Source organism: Rhea pennata, chromosome 4, assembly GCF_028389875.1.
Source record: "Rhea pennata isolate bPtePen1 chromosome 4, bPtePen1.pri, whole genome shotgun sequence".
Lineage (NCBI taxonomy): Eukaryota > Metazoa > Chordata > Aves > Rheiformes > Rheidae > Rhea > Rhea pennata.
The window spans coordinates 73,523,743-73,537,642 of record NC_084666.1 but is presented as its reverse complement, the minus strand read 5'-3'; the positions used below and the strand labels follow the sequence as shown (position 1 = coordinate 73,537,642).

At 45.7% G+C, this 13,900-nt stretch overlaps 2 protein-coding genes across 5 annotated transcripts in view; both read left to right on the top strand.

The window, feature by feature from the left end:
* The first annotated feature begins 485 nt into the window (after positions 1-485).
* HNRNPDL (heterogeneous nuclear ribonucleoprotein D like) lies at positions 486-4,914 on the top strand. Of its 2 annotated transcripts, XR_009958225.1 has the most exons (9): positions 486-648; positions 1,048-1,216; positions 1,311-1,472; positions 1,885-2,016; positions 2,136-2,250; positions 3,038-3,205; positions 3,372-3,469; positions 3,850-3,953; positions 4,632-4,914. XR_009958225.1 is itself a non-coding variant. In XM_062574281.1 (8 exons), exons 1-7 carry the CDS (start codon positions 560-562, stop codon positions 3,440-3,442), a joined length of 906 nt encoding a protein of 301 aa, XP_062430265.1. In that variant the 5' UTR covers positions 486-559; the 3' UTR covers positions 3,443-3,469; positions 4,632-4,914. The 2 variants fall into 2 exon arrangements, 1 of the variants encoding a protein (XP_062430265.1); XM_062574281.1 differs by lacking the exon at positions 3,850-3,953.
* Positions 4,915-6,796: 1,882 nt separating this feature from the next.
* Positions 6,797-13,900, top strand: part of HNRNPD (heterogeneous nuclear ribonucleoprotein D) — a 10,875-nt gene continuing 3,771 nt past the window's right edge. For 2 of the 3 annotated variants that reach the window (XM_062574279.1, XM_062574280.1), the window contains exons 1-4: positions 6,801-7,003; positions 11,378-11,546; positions 12,386-12,547; positions 13,723-13,854. In XM_062574279.1, the coding sequence (XP_062430263.1) occupies positions 6,816-7,003; positions 11,378-11,546; positions 12,386-12,547; positions 13,723-13,854 (651 nt within the window). In that variant the 5' untranslated portion in view covers positions 6,801-6,815. Of the gene's footprint in view, positions 7,004-11,377; positions 11,547-12,385; positions 12,548-13,722; positions 13,855-13,900 lie in introns of all 3 variants that reach the window. The other variant, XM_062574278.1, reaches the window with a different exon arrangement.

Sequence of the window (13,900 nt, the reverse complement as noted above, 5' to 3'; positions counted from 1 at the left end):
CCTGCCTGCCCGCCCGCCCGCCGGCCTGGGCCCGCCCCCGGCCGCCTCGCCTCGCCTCGTCTCGTCTCGCCCCGCCCGGCGCGGCGCGGCGCGGCTCGGCTCGGCTCGGCGCCGGCCGCCTCCCTGGCGGGGTTTGTGGGTCGCACGTTGCCGCGGCGCAGCTGCCCCGCGCCGCCGCGGGGGCCCTTCCCCGCCCCCGGTACGGCCCCCCGGGCGCGGGGCCAGCCGAGCCCCCTAACTGCGGTGCCGCAGCGGGCAGGCAGGCGGCTACCACGGTAGCCCGCCTTGCTCGGTGCCCGCGACGGGGCCGAGGGCAGCCGCCGCCGGAGCCCCGGCGCGGGAGGGAGGGGGGAAGGGAAGGGGGGAACCGCCGCCCCGTGGCGGGGCGGGCGCCGCCAGGGGCCGCTGCGGCGCCGCGCGGGAGGGCGGCGCTGATTGGCTGCCGGCGCGGGTATATAAGGACGGCGCAGGCGGTGCCCGGATCTCTTCCGCCGCCATTTTCTCCCCCGCTCAGGTCTCCCCTGACTCCGCCGCTCGCCCGAGCCGCCTTCGCCCCGCCATGGAGGACGCGACCGAGATGAGCGGCGGCCAGGAGGAGTTCGCCGAGGGCTCCAAGATCAACGCTAGCAAGAACCAGCAGGACGACGGGTAGGAGCCGGGTGCGGCGGGAAGGGGGGGGAGCGCGCCTCCCCCCTCCCCCCTGCGCAGCCTGAGGAGGGAGGGGGGAGGCCCGCGGCGCGGGGGGGCGGGGCCTGGCGGCGAGGGGCGGGGCCTCCTTCCAGCCACCAATGGCGGCGCTCGGCGGTGGCGGGCCCCGCGCGCCTGCCTTTTGTGTGCCGCGCGAGTGACCGAGTTTCGGCGGGGCCGGGCGGGGGTGCCAATCACGGGGCGTGACGTCACGCTCCGCTAATGGGAGCGGGCCGCGGCGCGGCTCGGGCCCGCCCCCGCGCTGGCGGCGGCGGCGCTCGGGGCGGTGCGGTGCGATGCGCGCCCGCTTGTGTGCACCGTGGTGCGCATGTGTGTGTGTGTGGTTCTCTCGCGGTTTAGGAAGATGTTTATTGGCGGCCTCAGCTGGGACACGAGCAAGAAGGACTTGACGGAGTACCTGTCCCGCTTCGGCGAGGTCGTGGACTGCACGATTAAAACAGACCCAGTGACCGGGCGGTCGCGGGGCTTCGGGTTTGTGCTCTTCAAAGATGCTGCCAGCGTGGAAAAGGTGGGTGGTTGCGGTGGCGGTGGGCTCTGCGAGGCATCGCTGCCTCCCTGCTGCGATTGGAGCTTTTTTTTTTTTTCCCTCATGTGCTTTTTAGGTCTTGGAACTGAAGGAACACAAACTGGATGGGAAATTGATAGATCCTAAAAGGGCAAAAGCCCTGAAGGGAAAGGAACCACCCAAGAAAGTGTTTGTTGGTGGGCTCAGTCCAGACACGTCTGAAGAACAGATTAAGGAATATTTTGGTGCTTTTGGTGAGGTATGGTATAGCAGCACATGGGAATAGCTTTGGTTTGCAAATGCACTGTTGCCTCTGTTGTCAGGCAGAAGAGTCTGGGAGGAAAGAGCATAGGTGTGGCCGGTGTGAAACTAAGGCTTATTTGGAACATCTACGCGTGCTTTCTGCTACTGTGATAACGCTAATTTGTAGCTGTCAAAAGCTACGATAACTGTAGTAATTTAGATCAAGCTTCTATCTGTGTAGTTGGATGTCTGTTTGTCCTAACTAGATAAAGCAATACTACAGTTATAAATGGAACTGGTGAAATAACTCTTGAAAAAGCAACCTGTTGAAATTTGTTGGTAGCATAAACATTCAACTGCTGAATGACTTTGGCAGCTTAAAAAGGGGATTATGGTTTTCACATGTCAGTACGCAACTCTGCTTCCAGATTGAAAACATTGAGCTTCCTATGGACACAAAGACGAATGAAAGGAGGGGTTTCTGTTTTATCACATACACAGATGAAGAACCAGTAAAAAAATTATTGGAGAGCAGATACCATCAAATTGGTTCAGGAAAGGTAGGGAAGTTTTGTCTTAGCATTTAAAATAAGACAGCTGTTCATGTGCTTTCCTGAAAGCAACTGGTGAAAGGGTGTTGAGCTTCCTAATGATTTTAAAAGAATTTACGTTTTTACAGTGTGAGATCAAAGTAGCACAGCCCAAAGAGGTATACAGGCAACAGCAGCAGCAACAGAAAGGCGGAAAAGGCAATACAAGTGGTGGACGAGGAGGTGGAAGGGGGCGTGGACGGGGTAAGTTTTATGGGTGTTGTAAGTAATGTAAATATTTATTTGTCTGTATTGAAGATCAAGGTGGTGGTCAGCTATTTCAAGTTTGGGGTTGTACATAGTTTTTTTTTTTTATGCTTAAAAAGAAGCAGGCAGAAAGTCTGTGTATGCATCTCTTGTAATTACATTTTGGCTGTCACGGCTGCAGAACTGCATTGAAGCTTAAGAACCTTTGTCCATTGAAGTGATCAAATGGCAAGCCAGATTTAGCGTATTCTTTTAAATTCATAATCTGTAGCTAAACTAATTGGGCAGTACAGACTGTGAAAGGATACAAGATTGGTTGACAGGTGGGAAATTCAGAGGTCGGTCTTTGCTAAAGAGAAAGACAGTAATTTTATTTACATTATGTGTAAGTATGGGTTAATGCATGTCAGTCGTTAAACATCAAGCAGACAGCTAACATAATGCAATAAAGTTGGTTTTGCACTGTAACTCAGTGCTCAGGTATGTAATGATCTAAAGAGGGAGGTTAAGAAAGGAAAACAGGAGAAGCTGTTACGGTGCTTCTTTGTCAGTATGCGTGTGTGCACATGTGTTCGGTGTTTTTTAATGAGCAGAAGAACTACATTTTCTTCTTTAATTATGCCATGAATAATCAGATTTTATGATGCAACTCATTCAAGTTAGGTGCCTCAATTTCACAAATAACTTAGTTATGGGTTATCGGAAAGGTAAGAGGGTTTTAGTGGCTTATGAGGGGAGTGGGAGTTACAGAACTTAACATATAAAATGTTATATTTGGCTTCAGGTCAGGGGCAAAACTGGAATCAAGGATTTAATAACTACTATGATCAAGGATATGGAAACTACAATAGTGCTTATAGTGATCAAAGCTACAGTGGCTATGGAGGATATGACTACTCTGGGTATAACTATCCCAATTACGGGTACGGACCGGGATACACAGATTACAGTGGTAAGTGATTTTGATTCTTAAGCGTCTTGTTTTCTAACACCTCTCACTCAAACGTGTCTCTAAATTTAAAGAGTAGCCGTTTCCGTGTTAAATACGGAAAGACTGCTTCAGGTGGGTAAATCAGATACTAGAAGAAAAAAATTTTTTTCCCCTGTGCTTTCCACAGGTCAACAAAGCACATACGGAAAAGCATCCCGTGGTGGCGGCAATCACCAAAACAACTACCAGCCATACTAAAGCAGTACATAATACTTGAGGAAACAGGTGTGTGTATGAGTGCAAGGTCCATTCTGAGTATGTGTAATCTAGTTTAAAGATCAATAGACAAATGAAGAGTAACAACTTGTGTAGCTTGACTTTTTCTTTAATTAACTTTTGTTAACTTAAAAAATATTTTTTTTTAAAACCAGCTTTGCCTACAGTGTCTATAGATCTTTAACTTTGTAAAAATGTGACTTTATCTTCTTTAGTACTTCAGAAAAACATAAGAGTTTTTCTGTTTTGCGTTGTGTACCAGGTGGTCTAGAGGAATAATTAAACTTATTAGAAGTATTAACAGGTAAAGTACTGAAATGGGTACAACTTAAGGAAAACAAGAATGTTGTCTTCTAACTCTGACATTATACCTTGTTTGTACCCGCCAGCGGGAACTTCATTGCAGGCCGTGTGTCACCCTGACCACGTCTATCTCTGGGGTCGCACGTTGCAGGCAGAGCGCAAGGCATACACCAGAAAACGCTGTCCTGTGGTATGGTCTCTTCCAACTTCATGTACCAGCGTAAAGATTAAAGTGGAAAACTTCAGACTTTGGCTTCTTTTTTTAATCTTTTTGGAGATTAAGTGTCTTAACTTAAATGGTTTTTTACAGGAGTTAAAGTACATAAATGCCTTTACAGCTTAATCATTTGGTCTTCTGTTTAGTGTTGTATTTCAATTGTGGAACCTCATTTTAAGTGTGCATTCTTTAAGATTTAATGCTTGCTTTTTTCTTTTTATAGCTAATAGTGAAATCTGCAAACCAAAACGAACTTTTAAATCTGGATAAACATTAAAGATCATATGCACGTGGACTGTTTGAATAAAATGCATCTGACTTGTACAGCAGTCATTCAGATGAATTATCAACAGGAAACCCTTTTGGCAGTATTTCCAGTACATAAACTGATCCAGAGCCTGATAAATAATTTAATTTGGATACGTAGCGTTCTGGAACAGCTTCCTAAATGGGTTCAATGGCTATATTTGGGAAGATAAATTACTGATGGGTAACAAAACCTCCGGTGTTACCTTAATAAATATGCATATGATCTTTAACAGTGAAGAAAGGAATTTATAGAAGACTTAAAGCAGTTCATGAAAATGGACCTTTTAACGATTCTTGTAATAACTTGCACATACCTGACATCTACTTTGTCTTGGTTTTTAGGTGGAGATACTGCAGCAAAGCCATCTTGCAGAGCATCAGGAGTGAATGGAGAGTGGTCTTCGTGACATGAAATGACTCTTTTGTAAAAGACTTTTAGCGTATGACACAACTGTGTCCAACTGTATATAGCAGCCGATTAGTTTTCTTTTATGGTTTTTACTTTTTTTTTTTTTTTTTTGGCCATTCATGTTATGACACAATGTGGACTTGTGTTTATACAAATTTTATTTGTATAATTTCATGTTAAAGGATTCTCTAATAAATGCTTACTTAAGTGAATTTAGCTTTCCAGTGTTGGCTGTCCCCTTATGTTGGTATAGCTGCACTTGCTTCACATGTTCAGAAGGGTAGATACCTTTCTGGAGATCATAAGACTTGAAAGGAGGTTAGTCTGTTTTCAAGTACAACATACCCCACTCTTGCTTTGGGCCTCAAGCTATAGTGGGAGTTGAGGTTTGAAAAGTCAGACTGGTCATAGCTAGTGCCTTTAGTTAGCATGACTGAGGTAAGTGTAGTGTTTTTTATTGCCTGCTGTGTTAGAGGAAATAGAGTAGTTGCTGGTTACTACTGCCAGCTTGGTGAACTTCAGGGAAGGGATCTAGGACTGCAGCAGCACCTTTGTTTTGAAGGATAGAAGGGACTGGATGGAGACATGAGCGTAAAAGCCTTGCCAAAGGCCTAGAGCTTTGCAACACTTGGCTGTAAGTTTCCTCTGTACAGTACTAACATAGATTTAAATATCCTAGGGTCTACTCATAATCAAAAATACTACCTTACTTGTCTAGAAGACTGCTTGTATAGGGAAGTATGAAATGTGAGTAGCTAATTCATATGGAGCTAGTCTCTTAAAGGAGATTGTCTAGGGAAAAGTAAGTTCAGTGAAGTTTTCTGCTAAAAGTTTAACTCTATTCCTGACTTCTTCTATATATGTTTACTGTTGTCTCAGAAACCTGGTCCTTTCAACTTAATCTTCCTCTTGTTAGCAGTCTTGTGCAAAAGGCAATTACATATGCATATACAATGAGTTAAGCAGTTACTGTGAGCTGGGAAGTTTGTTACTGTAACACTTTGCACTTAAGTTGGATGTGTGACCCCTATCTGATAAGTGCCTAGCACAGAGGTGACAGTATGTAGCTAGGGGAAGATGCCACAATCTTTATGACTTCTGAGTTACTGTAAAGTTCAGATACACAGAAACGTTGTACTTGACAGCAGTGCTTCCTGTGAGTTGCAAGCAGTGTTCCTGCTACTAGGATGCTGTCTTTCTCCTGTGGTTTTTTTGTTAATACCATGTTAAGCAAAAAATCGGTATAAATGAGTCAAACTATGTTAACCCTTAGCAAGTTCATATAGTTTATGCCTTATTTAAAAAAAAAGTTTCAATGTTTTGGTATCTTAAGGCATGTGAAGTCCTGTGTGCAAGCCACAGTTTGGACAAGGTGCCGAGGAGTTCAGTATGGGATTAACGTTTCCCCCCCCCCCCCCCCCCCCGCCTTGTATCTAGTCAGGTTGAGAACAGACCTTTCCAGGGAGTTCAATTCCTCCCAGCGGAGGTGGGAGGAGCCGGTCCTGCTGCGTGAGAAGTCGCACTTCCTCTGCGAGGCATTGCACGGCTTCAGAGCCCTAAGAAGGCTACGCAGGCGTCGCGTTACCCGAACCCGCGGCCCCCGTGGGGGAGCTGCTGCAGCACCGGCGGCGACGGAGGGGCGCCGCTTCCTACCGAGCCCAGCGGCGGTCTTGCCGCGCGCGCCCCCGCGGAGGCAGGTGGTTTAACCGCCTCGGCGCGGCCGTTACCGCCTACGTTCGCCGCTCGCTCTCTATGGTTCGCGGCGCTCTGGCCGCGCCGCCCGCTCTCGGTGGTGCGCTCGGAGCGCGCGCCAGACGGCGGCCGCCCGCCGGCCCGGCTTTCCCCGGCCCCCCCCCGCCCGCGCTCCCCGGGAGGCGGGGTCACGTGACCCCGCCCGCCGCGCTCCTTCCGTCCGCCATTTTAGGTTGGGTCGGCGGCGGCGCCATTAAAAAAAGCGGGTGGAAGCAGGAGGTCTCGGCGCGCTCGTGCCTTCGCTGGGGCCGCCAGCGGCGCCGGGGCCTCGGCGGGGAAGCGGGAGCGGAGCCGGGGACCGCGCGCGCTCGGCGGCCGGCCGGCCGGGCGGGCGAGCGCGGGGCAGCCGCAGCGGCGGCGCCGCCATGTCGGAGCAGCAGTTCGCCATGGACTCGGCGGCGGCCGGCGCCGGGGGCGGCGCGGCGGAGCCGGCGGAGCAGCCCGAGGGGGTGGCGGCGGCGGCGGTGGGGGGCGCCGACGGTAGCGGCGGCGGCGGCGGGATCGAGTCGGAGGGAGCCAAGATCGACGCGAGCAAGAACGAGGAGGACGAGGGGTGAGCGGCGGCGCGGGGCGTCCCGCCGCGGCGGCGCGGGGCGTCCCGGTGGCGGCTCCGCGCCCGCGGCGCCCGCTCCTCCCGGCGCGGCCGTCGGCGGCGCGGCTCGCGGCCCCGTTTGTTTACTTGGCGCCGCGGCGACGTCACGTACCGGGCCGGGCTGCGGGGGCGGCCCCTGCTCTGCCCCTGCTCTGCCGCCTCCTCCAGCGCCCCGCTCCTCTCGCCTTCCTGTTGTTATTACTGTTAATAACAACAGCTTTCGTGTGTGTGTTTATAGTTTGCACCGCGCTTACCGGAACGGCGGTGCGCGGGGCGGCGCGGGGCTGCTGAGGCTGCTACGGTGTGCGCCGTAGGTAGCCGGCGAGTCACGTAGGGGTTTGAAGCGTAAAAACAAACCGCGGAGCTTAACGTGCTCCCGGTGACGAGCTCGTTCCTCAGCGCCCCGGGAGCGGGAGGTGGGGCTGTGCCCAGGTTCTCTTTCCTAATTGCCGAGAGCTGTGCTGCCGCGGAGTGCGAAGAGATGCTGCCCAGGAAGGGTGCGTTTCATGGTTCGCGCTCCTGTCAGCCTTACGCGCGCCCGGGACAGTTTATGGCGAGCAGTCAGCAAGTGTAAATCTGCTCTGAGGTGTGCCCAAGCACAAAAAGTCTTTCAGGGATGTCGTTTCTTTAAAAAGAAAAAAAGAAAGAAAAAAAAAAAGCAACATCATGTGCATTGCACGTTAAAATATCATGCCGTTTTATGTTGCTGAGTTCTAGTGATGCACATGCTTTTTTAGTGTTGCCCTAGGTTGGAAACATAGTAGGTGTATCAGTTATGCCTTAGCGAGAGGTGTGACACCGTTTGACTTCTTTCCAGCCTAAGCTGTTCCTCTTCTTCAAGTCCGAAGTAGAAAGAAACAAATTTTTCTGGCAATGTAACTTTTATTTCCATGTGCTGTAGCTCACCGTAGGCGCGTGTTCTTGTCAGAAAGACTAATCTTAGGGAACTTGCAGCGAGGATGACTGTTTTAGGTGACTGCTGAAGTTAAAATTCAGTGCAGTGCTAGCTCTTTGCTTCTGAAGATCTCTGCTAGGTGCTTGGCATGGGACAGAGAGTACCTTTCACATACTACATAAAAACTACTCATAATAAATCGGGTTACAGGACAGACTGCTGCTGTATACTGTCTCCTCCCTGGCTGGTAAAGAATTTATGTTGCAGATGCCTTTTTGATCAAAGGAGAAATTGAAAATGAGAAAGACTAGCTAATTACACCTGGATGCATTTTATTGCTGTTGTCTATTCACAGCTGGGGTTCAGTATTTCCAAAATGTTGAGAAGGTGAATGCTTTAACTGTACTTTCCAAAAATCCTGGTTTCCTTTCTGTTTTCATATGAGTTATTTTATAGTCCTCCCTTGCTGCTGGTAGTCTTTCTAGCTCCCTTTGTTTTTAGTATGTTAAGGATTCACTGGGGTCAAGCTTTACTGTTTGTGGTTGTTGGTACAGTCAGGAAGTTGAAATCCTCTTTTATTTAAAACTTCAGAGCGTGCTTTGAAATAGATCTGCTCTCTGGGGAGCCGCCTTGGTTGGCAGGCAGAGCAGGGAGAGAGGCTTGCCAGGAGAAGGTTAACTCTGTCCTGTGGAGACCTAATTGGTAAACCTTCCTGAGTGTTGCCCCTGCTTTTGTACTAACCTGTTATTTTGCTGAGAGCAGGGAGACAGCAAGAATCTTTCTTGTTTTGAGTGTTTTGCTGGTGTTAGTGAAAGCTTCAAATAACTTTTGCTTGTTTTTGGCCTGTTCTTAGTGGTTTTAAGCACCTTTGCAATTCTCGTATTTGTTTTACCTTTTTCTCTTAAATACATACTTATTCAAGTATTTCTATTAGAAAATACCTTTTTCTTTTTTTTTCTCCTTTTTGAACCAAGATAGCCTAGAAGAAGTTGTCATTTTGTGGCTTAGTGTTTAGTCTATTAATTGATGATAGAATTTTTTGACTTAGCACATCTTATTGGTAATGCTGTGTAAGAAATAGTGTGTGGATAGGTCTGTCTGCAGTAGAAGGAAAACAGTGCATTCTAAATAGCTGCTGAATGCCAGTGCTTTCATGTTTCCTTTGTGGAAGGAATTAGAGGCAGTGTCTTCAACAAAAACAACTGCGCAACTTCTCATAACCTCAAATCTTCCTCCGTGTGAACTGTGGACTTCAGAAATCCGTATGTTGTCAACTACTAGGAAGCTTCCTGATCAGCTTGGTGAAAGAAGGCTAAAACTGTTAATTTGCAGTCGTGTGTATGTTTTGTTTAGTTAAGTCCATAGTTGGAAAGCTTTGCTAGTATGCTTCTCATCAACTCTTATGGCAAAATGTATGTGCTCTTATGACATACCAGCCAAACTGTGATTTGAGAAGCATCTCTATTTTAGAAGTGTTAGATAGCACACTGTCATTGCATAAAAGTTGTTTGTGCTCTCACTGTTTTGTAGCTTTCATCTGGCCTCAGTTTTGCAAATAGCAGTAGTTTTTCACTTTGCTGCTGCAGTGGTAAGCTGAAATAATCATGTTGCACTTAATCTGTGGATGCAGTTCCAGAGCAGCTATTGCACACTGGTAGAAATACTCTGCAGAAAACTGTGCATTTCAAGTGCATGTTTTGGATTTGCCGTATGTAGTGATACCAAGTAGGGTCTTTGTGTGTTCAGCTTAACTGTTTGTTAGTAACTCTAAAGCAGGTGTTACGTATATCATGCAGCAAGTGCACCTTCTGCAGTAACTGCTTGAGTATCAGTATCCTCCATCTGTCATAAACGTGATACTTTTCTCCCTTTTTTTCTATTAAAAAAAAAAAACAAATTGAGTACTAGAAGTAAACTCATGGATATAAACCATCTTTTTAATTACTAGCCCTACTATTATGAGGCTGCTGTTACCAGTATGAGCCAATTTTTCTATGTTGGTCCCGAAAATGGTAAGATGTCATGCTAGGACAGACTCTTAGTGCTGTGCTGAGCAAAGAGCTAGTGCTGTGCTGAGCAAAGAGCTAGAGCTAATGGGAAAGATGCATAAAGAAATGGGGAACTGGTGCCTGTTCTGTGTGTGTGTGTGGTTTTTTTTTTTTAAAAAAAAAAAAAAAAACTTGTAGAAGTGGGTGAAGCTTCTGTAGCCCCTCACTTGTGCAGAGGATAGATGTTTCAGAAGCCATATGTTCTTTGTCTCTTAAGGTCACAACTAATTCAACCAAGTCTGAAATTAGGTCATATGTGCAGCTTTGATTCGCAGAAGCTGGGCATGTAGAAGCCCAACATGATTAGTGCAGGAATATATAAGTGAAGAAGTTTGAACCATGTTACTAAGGTTTCTCAGATTTTTCCCAAAATAATATGTACAATTGTGGAATAAGTTGGAACAATTAAAATGGACGAGGTTTTATAGGAACATTTTAAAAGATCTTAATGTTTTTATGTGTTTTTTTTTTTTTTTTTTTAGTCTATTGTAAAATCTTCCTTCGTAGTATTAGAAGAGATCATCTCAAAATGAATCTTGTTTTGAATGGGTGGATGACCCAGTGGTTGGATAACTAGGATCATTCAATTTACATGCTATATTTTGGTCTTTTTGCTTGGTTTCAAGTTGATGCAAACCATGAAGTGTTCCCTTTTGAGGCATAGTCGTACTAAAGTTACGGGATGGTCATGATTTCACTTCAGACATCCAGGATGCTCTTGTAATTTAAGTTATGGTTAGAGATGCTTACTGTACTAATTTTCTCAACAACACTAGTCCTGTGTATGGTCAACTTTGGAACTTCATGTGGCATTTGTACTGGATAAGGTCATGTTTTGGGGAGGAAAAATAGTTTTGAGCATCCCATATTCCATTTTTTTTTTTTTTTTTTAAAAAGCTTTTACTCATGGTGGGTGGGGGGATGTACAGTTCCAGTTTACTAGTACTGAGATATGTCAGTTCAGGCTAGTATGTAAATGCTGATCTGTAACTGCACTTACTGCCTTATAAAGCTATTCTGCCAGTTTCTGTTTCAAAAATAGTTACATAGAGGCTCTGCAGATAACTAGAATTAAGCCTGTGGATCTGTAGTGGTGGGGATGTGGGGAAATAATTCATATCTTGACATCAGTGTTTGTGGTTTCTTGGGCTAGCAAAATAGATAGCTGCCGCAAAAGATGGTGCAACACTTCTGCATGCATGTTAGTCCATATCTAATCTGGCTAGGATCATGTAAGTAAATTGTGGGAAAGTGCAGGCTTGCTATGTGTGTGTGGAGTGTCACTGATAAAACTTTGCTATTCCTTAGATTATGTAACTGGGCTCCTAAAGCTCAGCAGTACAGGCTTTTAGGGTAAGATGCGCTAACAGATTAACTATCTTGTCTTAACAGGAAAATGTTCATTGGCGGCCTTAGCTGGGACACTACAAAGAAAGATCTGAAGGACTATTTCTCTAAATTTGGTGAAGTTGTAGACTGCACTCTGAAGCTAGATCCCATCACGGGGCGATCAAGAGGCTTCGGCTTTGTACTCTTTAAAGAATCGGAGAGCGTAGATAAGGTAGTGTTACTCTAATGAATATGCTAAATTTTAGGTAGCAAAAATCCTGGGCAGGTTCTTGAATGCGCAGTTGTTTGTAAGTAATCTGTTAAAGATGATTTTGCCATGCAACAAATTTAAGATGATGCTTATTGAAAAATCTTTTCTCTCTCCTCAACAACCTTACTCAAGATGTGGCGGCTAGGAGCATCAGCAGTTCCCAGAAGGTGGTCTTGTGTTCTTGCAAGGGACTATATAGTAACACACTGGGACTTGTGTACTCTAGTAATTCTGTATATACATATGTTAGCTGCCAGCTATTGTGAAAGATGAAGTTTAAAAAGCTACCAGGTCTCTAAGGTCCAGAACTGCAACAGTCCCGGCCGACCCTGGGACTAGTATTGGCTTTGATAATTAGGGCTTTATCCAAGCAAAAACGAACTGTTAACCTGTCTCAAATGCTGTTGACATAAGATGCTAGCAAGTATTGCCTTTGGTGATTCTTGGTGATATGTAAGCCACATATAAAGCCCTCCTTTTGGAGGCTTGAGGAGGAGAGGAGAGGCTTGTAGAGTGTTTCCTTATGAATGTTACATCTGTCTTTCCCTAGCACGACAGATAGTTCCAGATGATTCTTGAAGGGTTTTGATAGGACTGTGCACATAGTGAGTGAGTAGTGATCAAAATGATAGGACTGTTTGGTTTCATGCAACAAGTTATGAATGTAATAAAAGTATTGAGATCATGCTTGGTTTTGTTAATGCTGTCAGTTTAAAGTAACTGGTCCTTACTTGAACACCAGTGAAATATTTGGCTTCAGTTGCGATTAAGATTCTGATGCTTGTTTTAACTTTCCGTAGGTCATGGACCAGAAAGAACACAAGCTGAATGGAAAAGTCATTGATCCTAAAAGAGCTAAAGCCATGAAAACAAAAGAACCTGTTAAGAAGATTTTTGTTGGAGGCTTATCTCCAGACACCCCTGAAGAGAAAATAAGGGAATATTTTGGAGGTTTTGGCGAGGTACGTGACGAAACTGAAATAACTACCTTGTGTAGAATTTGTGCCGCCTTCACCCCTTTCATAGTAAGAAAGCACTCATACCCACCTGTACTGAAGCTACTATGAGCTTAATAGCCGATATAGTTCCACGTTAGTAAGTATTTGGAAGTGTTTGTGAGCAGAGGCTTAATTAAAGGCTTTGATTTGCATGTGTTGGTAATATAAATTGGGTTAATGGAAGAAGGAATTGATACATGTCAGAGATTCAGGAGCTGATTCATGGGATATCTGATGGTCTTGACTGGGTTTTGGTGGGGAGTGGCCTTTCTGAGGGTGCTGCTTTGGACAGCTGGGTGAGTCCCTCTTCAGCCACCCTAACCAACCCACCTGCTGGGGCATGGATTCAGACAGCTTACATAAGTTCTGTGCAGCTGCTTATTGTCTCTGTTTCTCCAGGTTTTGTTCATGCAAGTGAACTGTCAAAGTTCACTGTAGTGCTTAAAAGATAAATCTTTATGAGCTTGAAGTTGACTGCTTTTGCTGTATTAGTTCACAGATATCAGCATCAGGTCCAGACAGCGATTCAGTTAGCAGAGAATTCAGTTACTGGTACCTGCCATCGTACTACCTTGCAGATGGTTTGCTTTGCTGTATAGACTTTAAATATCATTCAATAAAGCTGAAATTATGGGTACCATATATAGGGAGAACTTCCCTCTACTGTGTTTGCAGTCAAGGGTTTAAATGGCAAAAATTGGTCCTAAGCATAGCTGTAGCAGCATTACGGATTAATAGAACTCTGAACTTGCTCAAAGTTAAGTCATCTTAATATGAAGTGTGAAAATTTAGGTCTGCTCCAGGTTTGAAATACCTCATTACATCAGTGTTAATCGAGTTAAAACTGAAAATCAAACTGAGAATATTTGTCCAGCACAGTGAAACCATGGTTTATGAACCATGTTTTGTAAGTGTTCCTGGGTGGGGAAAACAATGCTATGAGTTGAGGAAAAAGATCTTTTGCACAATAGGAACATAGTTTCTAGTGATGTTGGTGAGTATAAAGCTCTATGAAGCGAGCACATTATTATGTTCAAGTTTCAATAAGTTTAATTAAGTGACTTGAGCTGCTAAAATAACGTGTCAGAACAGTATGAATGGCAAGATAATAGATAAAATAACTAACTGTCTTCTGCCAGGTCGAATCTATAGAGCTCCCCATGGACAACAAAACTAACAAAAGGCGTGGATTCTGCTTCATTACTTTCAAGGAGGAGGAACCAGTGAAGAAAATAATGGAGAAGAAATACCATAATGTTGGGCTTAGTAAAGTATGTGGAGTTTTTCCTAGAGGAACCTAACACTGATAATAGAGCA

Excerpts from the sequence above, each read along its gene's own strand:
- HNRNPDL (XM_062574281.1), top strand. The coding sequence starts at position 560 with ATGGAGGACGCGACCGAGATGAGCGGCGGCCAGGAGGAGTTCGCCGAG. Across the intron at positions 1,217-1,310 it reads ATGCTGCCAGCGTGGAAAAG|GTCTTGGAACTGAAGGAACA; the intron begins GTGGGTGGTTGC and ends TGTGCTTTTTAG. Across the intron at positions 2,017-2,135 it reads ATCAAATTGGTTCAGGAAAG|TGTGAGATCAAAGTAGCACA; the intron begins GTAGGGAAGTTT and ends ACGTTTTTACAG.